The 16924-nt window shown below is 51.5% G+C and overlaps 1 protein-coding gene across 10 annotated transcripts in view; it reads right to left on the bottom strand.

The window, feature by feature from the left end:
- The window catches only part of ptprub (protein tyrosine phosphatase receptor type Ub), an 833961-nt gene that overhangs the window by 319984 nt on the left and 497053 nt on the right, over positions 1-16924 (bottom strand). For all 10 annotated transcript variants that reach the window (XM_068011591.1, XM_068011594.1, XM_068011592.1 and 7 more), the window contains one exon: positions 9456-9537. In XM_068011591.1, the coding sequence (XP_067867692.1) occupies positions 9456-9537 (82 nt within the window). The remainder of the gene's footprint in view (positions 1-9455; positions 9538-16924) is intronic.

The following is a 16924-nucleotide window of genomic DNA, read 5'->3' as shown; positions in this document are numbered from 1 at the left end:
TTTGTAGGGAAAACAAGTACTAATGCTTTGTAACCCTTAACAAATAATGAGCAGCAAATGCTCTGATGGGTAAGGAAAATAAATAAAACGGCTTCTTCTTCTTGTCTTCCATATGTTTTTCACAATAAAACTGCTCCCATCATTTCCCAGTCACTATCAGTAACCTTTTATCATCATTCTTTCCCCAATTACAGTTAGGTATTTATGTTCTGCACTTGAACTCTTCCCCAATAGTATCCACCTCACAATTTCTACATGATTTAGGTGGTGGCATTTAGTTCCCATTTAAAATATTACTTTACTGTTCCTGGATTAAAGAGGTGTATTGGAATTTGCAAGCTCTCAAGTTAATGCCAATGTTATGAATTGGGTGATCTTAACATATTTTATTCTGCTATATAACCACTGTGAATTCATAGGACAATCATGACATTACCCAAACAACAGCAAGACCTTCTGGTGTCTGTGGTTTGATTACTCTCTATTGATTTCAGATTAGAACGGGTTCTGTTACACAGGAATTTCAGCCAGACAATAGTCATTTGATTTACACTGGCACATGGATTGGCAATGCCTCAATTTTCAAATACTCACCCTTGTTTTCAAATCCCTTGATGGCTCTCCCCTCCTTATCTCTGTAGCCTACAACCCTCCACAATAACTGCACTCCTCCAATTCCCTCGTGCGCATCCCTTCACCATTAATCACTCCACCACTGGCAGCCATGCCTTCAGCTACTTGGGCCTTAAGCTCTGGAATTTCTTCCTTCTCTAAGCCTCGCTGCCTCTCTACTTCGCTCTTCCTTCACGACATTCCTTAAAACCTACTATGACCAAATTATTTCCTTGTGTGGCTCGGTGTCATTTTTATTTGATAACCCACCCCGTGAAGTGCCTTGGGGCATTTTACTACGTTAAAGGCACTAAATAAATGCACGTTATTGGAAGTAGGACCGAAGGAGGCAGGATATCATGTGATAAAACCTTCAGGATACATTCAAGCAGAGTTTGCAACCTGAACAGGACCCAGGGAAAATGGGGATAACTTTGATGATGCATGGCCTTCACTGGAGGTTAGATGCTTTAGTCTCAATAGTACAAATCTTCAATACGTGCATCTGCAAAAATTGCGTCAAGTCACCACAGCCTGATCCTGGCAAAGGCAAACTTTGAACTTTGAAGAGCTGAGAACTCGGCACTCTCAGAGTTAAAGTAAGCCTCCTGCCTTCAGCAGATTTAACTACCAGTCATTCATAGACATCTTGGGTTGAATTTTCCGGACCCTTTGGGAATGGGTTAGAAGGCATGAAGGCTAGCAAAATGGCGGGGGAGGGCGTCGGGCAGGGAGCCTGACGTTTTCCTGCCGCCATGCCATATTGCTAGTAGTGGAAAAGTTGGTGGCTCGGATGCCCACCAGGAGTGCAATTGAGTTACATAAGTGGACAATTAAAGGCCATTTCCCACCCCCGTGGGCATTTTGTCTGCATCAGGAGGGCCCATTGCTGCATGAGGAGACCACCCAGTGAAAGCTGGTGGCCTCCCAGCGGGTTCCAGGTGGGAGAGGCCCTCCTTTATAGGCACTCCATGGCCCACGGACGGGCCCCCTGAGGCAGCAATGGCCCTCCAGCTTTGAGAGCCCACCCGCCATCCTTAATTGGACAGCGAGCCCGCCCTCTGGCCAGTAATTGGCCTATTTGGGAAAATCACAGGTGAGTAACTGTTCCCCAGAAAGTGTGGGCTTCTGACCCTGATTTGAGCTAGTCTGCGGGGTCCTGAAGCCCGCAAGTAAAATCCTGCCCATGCTGTCAGCTACCGTCTGTATGCTGATGACATCCAGCTCCATCTCTTCACCATCTATCTTAATCCCTCCACTACCTGGATGTTCTCAGATTGCTGTTCAATATTTAATCCTAAATGAGTCTCAACTCCCTCCAGCTCAATATTAGGAAGACCAAAGTCACCATAATTAACTCCCATCAATTTTCTCTCTCACCACCCATTCTATTTTGCTCGCTGACAATTGTATCAGGCTAAACCAGACTGTTTGCAACCTTGATATCCTGTTCAATGCTGAGGTTCAGACCCCATATCCTCCTAGTTACAAACATTGTCTACTTCCAGCTCTGTAACAAATTACCCCCACCACCTCCTACTCAGACCGCAGCCTCTCTGCCACTGAAACCCTCTTAATGCATTCGTCACCTTCGCCCTGAATGACCCCAAAGCTCTCCTGGTCGGCCTCCCATCTACCACCTTTCACAAATGCCAACTTGGACACAGTTGATCATATCTTATCTGGCATCAAGTCCCACTTGCCTGTTGGGCGTAGAGCGCGGGAGGGGTGATGCAGAAATAGTTCACAGGTTCCGATTGTAAGTGGAGGTTGGCAGGTCACAGGTATGGGAAGCAGGTTTGCTTGGGAGATTAGGGGAAGTACTCCTGCTCCTATTGGCCCATAAGCAGTGCTGGAAAGGCACTTACCTGTTGGATTTGGCAGTTCTCGCCACCCTTCAGCTGCTAGGTTTCTCGAGCGCTGGGAAACCTGGACCATAGCCATTAAATTTAAAACACAGCTAAAATTGAGGTACGCAGCCTCATTAGAATATTTAAAATAGGGACCTGCCTCAGGATAGCAGGATCGTCACTCACCCCGCCCCACCAAAACGCCTCTGTTAAAACAGGAAGTGGGCATGTTGGAGTCGGGTTTCCCATTTTAGAATTTTTAACCCACCCCTTTACCGCCTATCCTGAGGTTAAAACTCCCCCCAGTCTCTTCAATGTAAATCCTCATATTGGACTTCACCCAATAGCATGTGTTCGTCAATAAGGTCGTGGTACATCATTTCATTTTGGCATGTTTAATATTCTACCTGAAATAGGCTTCCCTTATTTCATAGCGGCAGACAATCTTGATTGAGCTACAATAATATAAAAGCAAAATACTGCAGATGCTGGAAAGCTGAAATAAAAACAAGAAATGCTGGAAATACTCAGCAGGTCTGGCAGCATCTGTGGAGAGAGAAGCAGAGTTAACCTTTCAGGTCAGTGACCCTTCTTCAGAATTGGCAAATATTAGAAATGTGAAAGGTTTTAAGCAAGTAAAGTGGGGGTGGGGCAAGAGATAACAAAGGAGGTGTAGATAGGACAAGGTCACAGAGCAGGAGGGGGAGGATCCAGTTGTTGTGGTCCACGTGGGACTAACAACATAGGCAAGGCTAGGATGGAGGACCTGTTTGGGGATTATAAAGCACTAGGAACGAAATTAAGGAACAGGTCCTCGAGGGTCATAATCTCCGGATTACTGCCCGAGCCACGTGCAAATTGGCTTCGGGATAAGAATATTAGGGAAGTAAACTCGTGGCTAAGGGAGTGGTGTGGGAAAGAGGGGTTCCATTTCATGGGGCATTGGCATCAGTTTTGGAACCGGGGGGATCTGTATCGATGGGACGGTCTCCACCTGAACTGATCTGAAACCAGTGTTCTAGCGAAACGGATAAATAGGGTGGTCTCTAGGACTTTAAACTAGTGACTCGGGGGGAAGGGAAAGGGAAAACGACAGGGAGTATGATGGTAGATAAAAAGGTAAGCAGCAGGTTAACATGTGTGCAGGAGGGTTTAAGTTCAAGGCAGACTATGAAAGAAGCAGAAAGGAAGGATAACTCAGGAGTTATTATTAGAGATGTTGGAAATCATGAGGGTAAGAAAGCTAGCATAAAGGCACTTTACCTGAATGCTCGTAGCATTCGTAACAAGGTTGATGAGTTAACGGCACAAATCATCGCGAAGGAATATGATTTGGTAGCCATTACGGAGTCATGGTTACAGGTTGGTCACGACTGGGAGTTAAATATCCAGGGGTACCAGACTAATTGGAAGGACAGACAGGAAGGTAAGGGAGGTGGTGTAGCTCTGATATTCAAGGACAACATCAGGGCGGTGCTGAGAGATGATATAGGTTCTATGGAGAATGAGGTTGAATCCATTTGGGTGGAAATTAGAAACTCTAAGAAGAAAAAGTCATTGATAGGCGTAGTCTATAGGCCACCAAATAATAACATCACATTGGGCCGGGCAATCAACAAAGAAATAACTAATGCCTGTAAACATGGTTCGACAATTATCATGGGGGATTTTAATCTACATGTAGATTGGTCGAACCAGCTCAGTCAGGGTAGCCTTGAGGAGGAGTTCGTTCAGTGTATCCGTGATAGTTTTCTTGAACAGTATGTAATGGAACTGACGAGGGAGCAAGCTATCCTAGATCTAGTCCTGTGTAATGAGACAGGAATAATTAATGACCTCATAGTTAGGGATCCTCTTGGAAGGAGTGATCACAGTATGGTTGAATTTAGAATACAGATGGAGAGTGTGAAGATAAAATCCAATACCAGGGTCCTGCGCTTGAACAAGGGGGACTACAATAGAGTGAGGGAGGACTTGGCTAAAGTAGACTGGAAACAAAGATTTTATGGTGGGACAATTGACGAGCAGTGGAGGACTTTCAAAGCAATTTTTCAAAGTGCTCAGCGAAAGTATATTCCAGTGAAAAGGAAGGACTGGAAGAAAAGGGGTAATCTGTCATGGGTGTCTAAGGAAATAAGGGAGGCTATCAAATTGAAAGAGAAGGCATACAAAGTGGCCAAAAACAGCATGAAACTAGAAGATTAGGAAAACTTTAAAGGTCAACAGAAAGCCACAAAAAGAGCTATAAAGAAAAGTAAGATAGAACATGAGAAAAAACTAGCACAGAATATAAAGACAGATAGCAAAAGTTTCTATAAATATATAAAACGAAAAAGAGTGGCGAAAGTAAACGTTGGTCCTTTAGAGGATGAGAAGGGGAATTTAGTTATGGGATATGATGAAATGGCCGAGGCATTGAACAGGTATTTTGTATCGGTCTTCAAAGTGGAGGACATTAATAACATGCCAGTAATTGACAAAGAGACGGACGTAGGTGAGGACCTGGAAACAATCATTATTATGGAAGAGGTAGTGTTGGGCAAGCTAATGGAGCTAAGGATTGATAAGTCTCCTGGCCCTGATGGAATGCATCCCAGGGTACTAAAAGAGATGGCGGGAGAAATAGCAGGTGCACTGGCGGTAATTTTCCAAAATTCACTGGACTCTGGGGTAGTCCCAGCAGATTGGAAAACAGCAGATGTGACGCCACTGTTTAAAAAGGGAGGTAGACAAAAGATGGGGAATTATAGACCGGTTAGCTTAACCTCTGTAGTGGGGAAGATGCTTGAGTCTATTATCAAGGAAGAAATAGCAGGGCATCTCGATAGAAATTGTCCCATTGGGCAGACGCAGCATGGGTTCATGGAAGGCAGGTCATGCTTGACAAATCTTTTGGAATTCTATGATGACATTACGAGCAAGGTGGACAATGGGGACCCAGTGGATGTGGTGTACCTAGATTTCCAAAAGGCCTTCGACAAGGTGCCGCACAAGAGGCTGCTGCATAAGATAAGGATGCATGGCGTTAGGGGTAAAGTATTAGCATGGATAGAGGATTGGTTGACTAATAGGAAGCAGAGAGTGGGGATAAATGAGTGCTATTCTGGTTGGCAATCAGTCACTAGTGGTATGTCTCAGGGATCGGTGTTGGGACTGCAATTATTTACAATTTATATAGATGATTTGGAGTTGGGGACCACGTGTAGGTTGTCAAAGTTTGCAGATGACACGAAGATGAGTGGCAGAGCAAAGTGTGCAGATGACTGTGAAACTTTGCAGAGGAACATAGATACATTGAGTGAGTGGGCAAAGGTCTGGCAGATGGAATAAAATGTGAAGTCATTCATTTCGGTAGGAGTAACAGTAAAAAGGATTATTACTTGAACGGTAAAAAGTTGCAGCATGCTGCTATGCAGAGGGACCTGGGTGTCCTTGTGCATGAATCGCAGAAGGTTGGTCTGCAGGTACAGCAAGTAATTAGGAAGGCAAATGGAATTTTGTCCTTCATTGCTAAAGGGATTGAGTTTAAAAGCAGAGAGGTTATGTTGCAGCTGTATAAGGTACTGGTGAGGCCGCACCTGGAGTACCGTGTGCAGTTTTGGTCTCCTTACTTGAGAAAGGATATACTGGCACTGGAGAGGGTGCAGAGGAGGTTCACTAGGTTGATTCCAGAGTTGAGGGGGTTGGCTTATGAGGAGAGACTGAGTAGATTGGGATTATATTCATTGGAATTCAGAAGAATGAGGGGGGATCTTATAGAAACATATAAAATTATGAAGGGAATAGATAAGATACAAGTAGAGAGGATGTTTCCACTAGCAGGTAAAGCTAGGACAAGAGGGCATAGCCTCAAGATTAGACGGAGCAGATTTAGGACTGAATTAAGAAGGAACTTCTTCACCCAGAGGGTTGTTAATCTATGGAATTCCTTGCCCAGTGAAGTAGTTGACGCTTCTTCAGTAAACGTTTTTAAAGCTAAGGTAGATATCTTTTTGAACAATAAAGGAATTAAGGGATACGGTGAGAGCGCGGGTAAGTGGATCTGAGTCCACGAAAAGATCAGCCATGATCTTATTGAATGGCGGAGCAGGCTCGAGGGGCCGGACGGCCTACTCCTGCTCCTAGTTCTTATGATCTTATGAATGACTGACCAGAAGGTCATGGAGAAAAGGCAAACAATATATTAATGGTGTGTTGATTGATCTACACTTGTGTGGCAAGTCGATATTCAGAGGAAGTCCCACCATTGTATGAAATTTTATTAATTTCAAGCATAAGGATGGTAGGTGTGAAAGAAGACGGAGGTGAAAGTCATCCTCTAGATATCAAGGCCACATTATTATAATCTAGGTAAATATCTTGAAATATACTGTGATCGCTAATTGAGCACGTTCAGAATTTCTTCTCCCCACTAAAATTGACACGTTCCGCATAGATTACAGAAAGCCAGAAAGTTTTCAGCTCTGACTAAACATGCTTTGTCCCTTTGTTCACTCGTTAGAGCTGCAGCAAGCTGGTTATTTTTCTTGTCACCGAGAATAATTAGGTTTTCTTTGTCAATAACGTGGCTACACTTGTGGACAAGGTCATCCCTAGTCAATTAAAACATTATTATTAGGAGGCTCGATGAAAGTAAAACGCTGCGGAAAACAATAACCCTCCTAAGGTCGGCAGTAACCTGAATTTCTCAGAATCGGCTGGTAATTCGCAAAACGGTTGAAAATCAAAAGGCACTGACTGCATGAATGAATTATGAAGCATTTGCAACTTTTGCAAAGCGCAGCCAGGTGTAATTTACAATGTCACAACAGAAAGGTGTCCAATAAAGAAAAATCTTTTGCATCAAATGATTTACAGTTTAGTTACCCTCCCACCCTGAGTGCGGAAATTAACTCTTCAGTTACTCCCTAGGTGCTGGTGGAAGAGTTCACTCTTCTGTGTTTAGTAGCCCTATTTACAGGAAATCAATAGCACTTGCATCTTTTACAGGGACAGATTTGGAAGGAAAAGGCAAGAATGATATTTGAGCCTATTTACATGTGCGAGCCCTATGTGGAGAGTGTTTGTGCTGTTGGGTATGGATCAATAGAAACAAAAGATGGAGTTTGATTTACAGCTGTCAGACAACCCTGCCCCCTCCCCGCACCCCCCCCACCCCACCAAATTTAGACATGTGGATGGATACAACAGTTTATTAAATTATTTCCTGATGTGCAATGATTAACTTCTGTTATATATTCAAAACCACGTCATACTTCAATGAGCAGCAAGTATTAGTTATTGTGGTTCCAGTAGTCACTCTTCATGGCATGCCTGGACAGTGAGCATTGGCCAGCTATTCGCCACGGAAGGCAACAGGGTCAAGCCCAACCCCGTTCTCACCCGATATCCAGGCATACAATAATATTCCAGCTAGGCCACTGCCTGGGATTAATGTCTAGATTTTCTTCAGAGTCCAGGAGCATTTCCCACTGGAAGCACCCATGGGCAATTTGAGCATACACTGTCCCATGGCTTTCTGGGAATTAGAATTAAAACAAGTCTTAGAGGGGAGAACCTGAGAAGGGGCTACCCACCGCCCCCCCCACCCCCCACCCCCCACCCCTACCCCTGCTCCATCACCTCTCAAAACCAGTAGGAGCATCGAAGGAGGCTGGAGGCCTTGTGGCTGCTTATTTTCAGACAACTGCCAGAAGGCCCCAGAGTGACAACCACCACCACTGCTGCAGGTCTCAAGTCCAGTTTCCGTCCACCTATCACCACTGACACCCACCCCTCTTGATTTTGCTGCACTCCTATTTCTAAGGCATGTTTTTGTCCAAGCTATGGTGGTGACTTAAACCTGGAAATGCAGGCAGCTTCAGGTTCGTTCAGGCAAGCAATATTTCAGCAATGACTCTGCTTGACTTTACTCTGCTGGAGCCAGTTTTTAGAAATGTAGAAACGTGGAGACAGATTCAATCGTGGCTTTCAAAAGAGAATTGGATAATTATCCGAACAGAAAAATTCGCAGGGCTATGGGGCAACGGCAGGAGAGTGAGACTGGCTGGGTTGCGCTTGCAGAGAGCTAGCATGGACATGATGGGCCAAACGGCCTCCTTCTGTGCTGTAACCATTTTACAGCACTGAAGCAGGCCATTCGGCCCAGAGTGTCCATGCCGGTTTTACCACCAAGATCTCTGAACTATGAAAAGTAGTAGTTATTTTCGGTCATTTCAATGTCCCCTAACAAGCTACAGGGTTCAAACCCTAACCTTGGCATCAATTAACCACCATTTTGTTGTTTTTCTGGTCTTCTCTCCCATTCTTCTCAACCTTTAGGGCTTTCTGCTGCATAGGCCTCAGGCCTTCAATTTGTTTTTCAAAAGCACATTATTTCTCCAGCGTGAAGGGGCTACTTGCAAAATGAAATTCACAGAATACAAGTGAAAATTGAAATGAGCCACAGGTTTGATTTCACTTTTTGCACTGCTGTATTACACCTTTAGTTTGGCAGATAGCCAACCCAAACTAAAAATAAGGGAAAAGGAAAGCACACTAGCCTCTATCAATAGTCTGGGAAAGTATTTGAACAGTTTAAAGCAATTTGTTTACATAAAAGTATGACCTCCTCTTCTGCTTATGAGTGAAAAAAAAGCTCCATCAACATTTCACAGTTGGCCATGTGGGGTCCTTGGACAAGCATAGAATGACAAAACACAGGTGGGGCCATTCAGCCATTGTGTCTGTGCAAGCTCTTTGAAAGAGCTATCTAATCAGTGCCATTCTCCTGCCTTTTCCCATAGCCTTACAAATTTTTTTCATACCACATAGTTATCCAATTACCTTTTGAAAATCCTTACTGAGTCTGCTTCCACCATCCTTTCAGGCAGTGCATTCCAGATCATAACTCACTAAGTAAAAATGTCTCATCTCTCTCCTCAGGCTTTTTTGCATGTTGTTGTAACAACGTTATTTGCAACAGTAGAAAAACACAAGAGATTGTCTACTTACAGCAGGGATAATTTAAGACCATCAAATCATCGATTCCGATGTAGCCTCTTCGTTCTGTTGAGATCACTGCTTCGAAAATGACCTGGTATCAATGAAAATCAAAACACATCTTTAAATTCACATAATAAATTCTGCTTGTGGTAACAGAGAGGTGGACAGGTGTGGAAAATTAGCAAATAAAAAGCTGATTAGCTGACAGGCTATCTTAAATGAGCACAGTTTAGCGTCAATCATTTAATGCTACGATTACTAATAATGAAAATCTACTGCTAGTAATTGGCCCAAATCGCTATTCCCAATTGCTTGAGGGCGAGGGGGGGGGAAGGGGAAGGGGAAGGGGAAGAGAACAGAGGCGGGTAGGGGAAAAGAGAACAGAGGCGGGTAGGGGAAAAGAGAACAGAGGCGGGTAGGGGAAAAGAGAACAGAGGCGGGTAGGGGAAAAGAGAACAGAGGCGGGTAGGGGAAAAGAGAACAGAGGCGGGTAGGGGAAAAGAGAAAAGAACGCGGGGGAGGTGGGGAAGAGGGAGCGGGGGAGGTGGGGAAGAGGGAGCGGGGGAGGTGGGGAAGAGGGAGCGGGGGAGGTGGGGAAGAGGGAGCGGGGGAGGTGGGGAAGAGGGAGCGGGGGAGGTGGGGAAGAGGGAGCGGGGGAGGTGGGGAAGAGGGAGCGGGGGAGGTGGGGAAGAGGGAGCGGGGGAGGTGGGGAAGAGAGAGCGGGGGAGGTGGGGAAGAGAGAGCGGGGGAGGTGGGGAAGAGGGAGCGGGGGAGGTGGGGAAGAGAGAGCGGGGGAGGTGGGGAAGAGAGAGCGGGGGAGGTGGGGAAGAGAGAGCGGGGGAGGTGGGGAAGAGAGAGCGGGGGAGGTGGGGAAGAGAGAGCGGGGGAGGTGGGGAAGAGAGAGCGGGGGAGGTGGGGAAGAGAGAGCGGGGGAGGTGGGGAAGAGAGAGCGGGGGAGGTGGGGAAGAGAGAGCGGGGGAGGTGGGGAAGAGAGAGCGGGGGAGGTGGGGAAGAGAGAGCGGGGGAGGTGGGGAAGAGAGAGCGGGGGAGGTGGGGAAGAGAGAGCGGGGGAGGTGGGGAAGAGAGAGCGGGGGAGGTGGGGAAGAGAGAGCGGGGGAGGTGGGGAAGAGAGAGCGGGGGAGGTGGGGAAGAGAGAGCGGGGGAGGTGGGGAAGAGAGAGCGGGGGAGGTGGGGAAGAGAGAGCGGGGGAGGTGGGGTAGAGAGAACGGGGGAGGGGGGTAAAGAGAACGGGGGAGGGGGGTAAAGAGAACGGGGGAGGGGGGTAAAGAGAACGGGGGAGGGGGGTAAAGAGAACGGGGGAGGGGGGTAAAGAGAACGGGGGAGGGGGTAAAGAGAACGGGGGAGGGGGTAAAGAGAACGGGGGAGGGGGGTAAAGAGAACGGGGAGGGGGGTAAAGAGAACGGGGGTCGGGGGGGTAAAGAGAAACGGGGGGGGTAAAGAGAACGGGGGAGGGGGGTAAAGAGAACGGGGGAGGGGGGTAAAGAGAACGGGGGAGGGGGGGTAAAGAGAACGGGGGAGGGGGGGTAAAGAGAACGGGGGAGGGGGGGTAAAGAGAACGGGGGAGGGGGGGTAAAGAGAACGGGGGAGGGGGGGTAAAGAGAACGGGGGGGTAAAGAGAACGGGGGGGAAAAGAGGGGACGGGGGGGGGGAAAAGAGGGGACGGGGGGGGGGGAAAAGAGGGGACGGGGGGGGAAAAAGAGGGGACGGGGGGGAAAAAGAGGGGACGGGGGGGGAAAAAGAGGGGACGGGGGGGAAAAAGAGGGGACGGGGGGGGAAAAAGAGGGGACGGGGGGGGAAAAAGAGGGGACGGGGGGGGAAAAGAGGGGACGGGGGGGGGAAAAGAGGGGACGGGGGGGAGAAAAGAGGGGACGGGGGGGAGAAAAGAGGGGACGGGGGGGAGAAAAGAGGGGACGGGGGGGGGGAGAAAAGAGGGGACGGGGGGGGGGAAAGAGGGGACGGGGGGGGGAAAGAGGGGACGGGGGGGGGAAAGAGGGGACGGGGGGGGGGGAAAGAGGGGACGGGGGGGGGGAAAGAGGGGACGGGGGGGGGGGAAAGAGGGGACGGGGGGGGGGAAAGAGGGGACGGGGGGGGGGAAAGAGGGGACGGGGGGGGGAAAGAGGGGACGGGGGGGGGGAAAGAGGGGACGGGGGGGGGGGAAGAGGGGACGGGGGGGGGGAAAGAGGGGACGGGGGGGGGGAAAGAGGGGACGGGGGGGGGAAAGAGGGGACGGGGGGGGGAAAGAGGGGACGGGGGGGGGAAAGAGGGGACGGGGGGGGGGAAAGAGGGGACGGGGGGGGGGGAAAGAGGGGACGGGGGGGGGAAAGAGGGGACGGGGGGGGGAAAGAGGGGACGGGGGGGGGAAAGAGGGGACGGGGGGGGGAAAGAGGGGACGGGGGGGGGAAAGAGGGGACGGGGGGGGGGAAAGAGGGGACGGGGGGGGGGAAAGAGGGGACGGGGGGGGGGAAAGAGGGGACGGGGGGGGGGAAAGAGGGGACGGGGGGGGGGAAAGAGGGGACGGGGGGGGGGAAAGAGGGGACGGGGGGGGGGAAAGAGGGGACGGGGGGGGGGAAAGAGGGGACGGGGGGGGGGGAAAGAGGGGACGGGGGGGGGGGAAAGAGGGGACGGGGGGGGGGGAAAGAGGGGACGGGGGGGGGAAAGAGGGGACGGGGGGGGGAAAGAGGGGACGGGGGGGGGAAAGAGGGGACGGGGGGGGGGAAAGAGGGGACGGGGGGGGGAAAGAGGGGACGGGGGGGGGAAAGAGGGGACGGGGGGGGGAAAGAGGGGACGGGGGGGGGAAAGAGGGGACGGGGGGGGGAAAGAGGGGACGGGGGGGGGAAAGAGGGGACGGGGGGGAAAGAGGGGACGGGGGGGAAAGAGGGGACGGGGGGGGGGAAGAGGGGACGGGGGGGGGAAAGAGGGGGGGAAAGAGGGGACGGGGGGGGAAAGAGGGGACGGGGGGGGAAAGAGGGGACGGGGGGGGGAAAGAGGTGACGGGGGGGGGAAAAGAGGTGACGGGGGGGGGAAAAGAGGGGACGGGGGGAGGGGAAGCAGTGGGGGGGGGGTAGGGGAAGCAGTGGGGGGGGGGTAGGGGAAGCAGTGGGGGGGGGGTAGGGGAAGCAGTGGGGGGGGGGGGTAGGGGAAGCAGTGGGGGGGGGTAGGGGAAGCAGTGGGGGGGGGTAGGGGAAGCAGTGGGGGGGGGTAGGGGAAGCAGTGGGGGGGGGTAGGGGAAGCAGTGGGGGGGGGGTGAGGGGATGCAGTGGGGGGGGGGTGAGGGGATGCAGTGGGGGGGGGGTGAGGGGATGCAGTGGGGGGGTGAGGGGAAGCAGTGGGGGGTGAGAGGAAGCAGTGGGGGGTGGAGGGGAAGCAGTGGGGGGGGGGAGGGGAAGCAGTGGGGGGGGGAGGGGAAGCAGTGGGGGGGGGAGGGGAAGCAGTGGGTGGGGGAGGGGAAGCAGTGGGGGGGGGAAGCAGTGGGGGGGGAGGGGAAGCAGTGGGGGGGGGAGGGGAAGCAGTGGGGGGGAGGGGAAGCAGTGGGGGGGGGAGGGGAAGCAGTGGGGGGGGGAGGGGAAGCAGTGGGGGGGGGAGGGGAAGCAGTGGGGGGGGAGGGGAAGCAGTGGGGGGGGAGGGGAAGCAGTGGGGGGGGAGGGGAAGCAGTGGGGGGGGAGGGGAAGCAGTGGGGGGTGAGGGGAAGCAGTGGGGGGGGGAGGGGAAGCAGTGGGGGGGGGAGGGGAAGCAGTGGGGGGGGGAGGGGAAGCAGTGGGGGGGGGGAGGGGAAGCAGTGGGGGGGGGGAGGGGAAGCAGTGGGGGGGGGAGGGGAAGCAGTGGGGGGGGGGGGAGGGGAAGCAGTGGGGGGGGGGAGGGGAAGCAGTGGGGGGGGGAGGGGAAGCAGTGGGGGGGGAGGGGAAGCAGTGGGGGGGGAGGGGAAGCAGTGGGGGGGGAGGGGAAGCAGTGGGGGGGGGGGGTGGGGAAGCAGTGGGGGGGGAGGGGAAGCAGTGGGGGGGGAGGGGAAGCAGTGGGGGGGGAGGGGAAGCAGTGGGGGGGGAGGGGAAGCAGTGGGGGGGGAGGGGAAGCAGTGGGGGGGGAGGGGAAGCAGTGGGGGGGGAGGGGAAGCAGTGGGGGGGGAGGGGAAGCAGTGAGGGGGGAGGGGAAGCAGTGGGGGGGGGGAGGGGAAGCAGTGGGGGGGGAGGGGAAGCAGTGGGGGGGGGAGGGGAAGCAGTGGGGGGGGGAGGGGAAGCAGTGGGGGGGGGAGGGGAAGCAGTGGGGGGGGAGGGGAAGCAGTGGGGGGGGAGGGGAAGCAGTGGGGGGGGAGGGGAAGCAGTGGGGGGGGGAGGGGAAGCAGTGGGGGGGGGAGGGGAAGCAGTGGGGGGGGAGGGGAAGCAGTGGGGGGGGGAGGGGAAGCAGTGGGGGGGGAGGGGAAGCAGTGGGGGGGGGGAGGGGAAGCAGTGGGGGGGGAGGGGAAGCAGTGGGGGGGGGAGGGGAAGCAGTGGGGGGGGGAGGGGAAGCAGTGGGGGGGGGAGGGGAAGCAGTGGGGGGGGGAGGGGAAGCAGTGGGGGGGGGAAGCAGTGGGGGGAAGCAGTGGGGGGGGAGGGGAGGAGGGGAAGCGGGGGGGGGAGGGGAAGCGGGGGGGGGAGGGGTAGCGGGGGGGAAGCGGGGGGGGGAGGGGAAGCGGGGGGGGAAGCGGGGGGGGAGGGGAAGCGGGGGGGGAAGCGGGGGGGGGGGGGAAGCGGGGAGGAAGCGATGCAGCCGGTGGGGGGCAGGAGGAAGCGTTGCAGCCGGGGGGTGGGGGGGGGCGGAAGGGAAGCAGTGGGCGAGGGGGGGATGGGGAGATGGGGTGGGTGGGCAAGATGGTTGAGTGAGGGAGAGATGAGTGAGAGAGTGAGGACAATGGGGAATGACGATTTTCAGAGTCAACTACCCTGTGGCAGTCACCAGCTAGGCCCATGCATGAAGAACTAGCACCAGGCAGCTGAGATACTAGGGGTGGGGAGGGCGCGGGTGGCAACACCGATAGAGACAGAACCATATGACGTGCTTGGCGCAATCTGCTTTAAATCATAGAAACATCCTGCTCCTCAAAATATGCAAACGTTCTTGTTGGGTTGCAATGGTTTCCATGGTAAGGATGTGGTGATTGGGCAACAGACTGACAACCAATCAGAAAGATATTACAACATTGGATCAGCACCTTTTTGAATGGGTCATTACACTGTTGGCACTAGTGAGTGTTGACACAGCAAACAGAAACATCCACTTAGATGCAAAACTTCCCATTTACCAGTTATTCCTGTCTGTATTTAGCCATTTTGTTTTGTACCAATGATCTGGTAATTGGGACATTTTAGCAGTTACATCACCTGTAGTACTTCAGTGTCTTTGAACCTTTGAAATCAGCACATCAAATGCAATTCTTTTTAAAATGAATGCGTCCTTGTTGATGTGAACAGGAGCAAATCTGTTTAACTGAGCTGGCCTCAGTTGCCACTGGAGTCAGAAGGATGAGATCAAGTTGCAACTCAAGTATTTAAATATACAAACTAGGCTCGTCCTCCAATGCAGTAGATGGATTGTTACACTGTTGGATGCAGTGACACTCAATTATTAATCAAAGAACAGTGGGAACTTCTCCTGATCTTTTGGCAAACAGTCCTCCTTTAGCTGATTAACTGGTCATTCTTTTTTTAAAGCCTTTGTACCATCTCACTGTGTGTAAAATGTTGCCATGCTTAACTACATAACAGTCATTTCACTTCAGGCAATTCAAATTATGCCAAATCGAAATGTTTCTGAGAGGTGTGATGAGGTGATAGAGAATGCGAGCATTTCTTTCTTTTACACTCGGCTGTTAATCACTTTACTCAGCAACAAGGTCCACTCCCCATCCATTTCGTACGTGACTGCACTTCTCCAATTACATAGCATATACGGCATAGAAACAGACCATTCGGCCCAACTAATCCATGCTCGTGTTTATGCTCCACTTGAGCCTCCTTCCATCTTTCCTCATCTAAATCTATCAGCATAACCCTCTATTCCTTTCTCCCTCATATGTTTGTCTAGCTTCCCCTTAAATGCAGCTATACTAATTGCTTCAACCACTCCCTGTGTTAGCGAGTTCCACATTCTCATCACTCTCTGGGGAAAGACCTTTCTTCTGAATTCCTTATTAGATTTCTTGCTGACTATCTTATATTGATGGTCTCCAGTTATGCTCTTCCCCACAAGTGGAAACATTCTGTATCCGCTCTATCAAAACCTTACTCGTAAAATAAAGAAAAACTTATAGCACCTTTCATGACCTCAGGACATTCCAAAGAGCTTTATGGACAATGAAGTACTATGAGGAGAGGTTGGATAAACTCGGATTGTTTTCACTGGAACGACGGAGGTGGAGGGGCGACATGATAGAGGTTTACAAAGTTATGAGCAGCGTGGACAGAGTGGATAGTCAGAAGCTTTTTCCCAGGGTGCAAGAGTCAGTTACTAGGGGGCATAGGTTTAAGGTGAGAGGGGCAAAGTTGAGAGGGGATGTGCGAGGCAAGTTCTTTACACAGAGGGTGGAGTGTGCCTGGAACCTGCTGCCGAGGGAGGTGGTGGAAGCAGGTACGATAGCGACGTTTAAGAGGCATCTTGACAAATGCATGAATAGGATGGGAATCGAGGGATACGGTCCCCAGAGGTGCAGAAGGTTTTAGTTTAGGCAGGCATCAAGATCATCGCAGGCTTGGAGGGCCGAGTGGCCTGTTCCTGTGCTGTTCTTTGTACTTTTGACCTGTAATCACTGCTGTCATGTTGGAAAGGCAGCAGCCAATTTGTGCACAGCAAGGTCCCACAAACAGCAATGTGATAATGACCAGATAATCTTCATTAGTGATGTTGATTGAGGGATAAATGTTGGCCAGGACACACCTTCAAAATAGTGCTGCAGGATCATTTACATCCACTTGAGGGGGCAGATGGGGGCTCGGTTTAAAGTTTCACCTGAAATACACCACCTCTGACAGTGCAATACTCCCTCAGTACTGCACTGAAGCGTCAGCCTAGATTTTGTGCTCAAGTCTCTGGAGTGGATCTTGAACCCACAACTTTCTGTCTCCGAGGCAAGAGTACTAGCCACTGAGTCAAGACATGACACCCTGTATATGGTGCAAGTACCAGAGTCGATACTGTGATACCCTCAGAGCCACAGCCCCATTGGATCAACTTTCTCCCCTTGTTTCACTCACATAAGCTTTTAGTCATCATGTATTCTAGAATAGGGAGACAGGGGAAGCAGAAGAAGATGAAAGCTGAAACTGAAGCTGAAGGCTGCCCATGAATGTCATTTTATTGGGGGAACATTCCTATTGCAGAATTGCTGCCAAGTTTGTCTATATAACACTTACATGGCCAAAGATAGCGATTCATTGTGTGAATTGTTTTGATAATGAATTTACAAAATACAAGTGTTTCCTTTTGACAAT

The sequence above is a fragment of the Heterodontus francisci genome, chromosome 31 (genome assembly GCF_036365525.1).
Source record: "Heterodontus francisci isolate sHetFra1 chromosome 31, sHetFra1.hap1, whole genome shotgun sequence".
NCBI classification, from domain to species: Eukaryota; Metazoa; Chordata; class Chondrichthyes; order Heterodontiformes; family Heterodontidae; genus Heterodontus; species Heterodontus francisci.
Note: the sequence above shows the minus strand (reverse complement) of the source record. Positions and strands in the feature narration are given on the sequence as shown.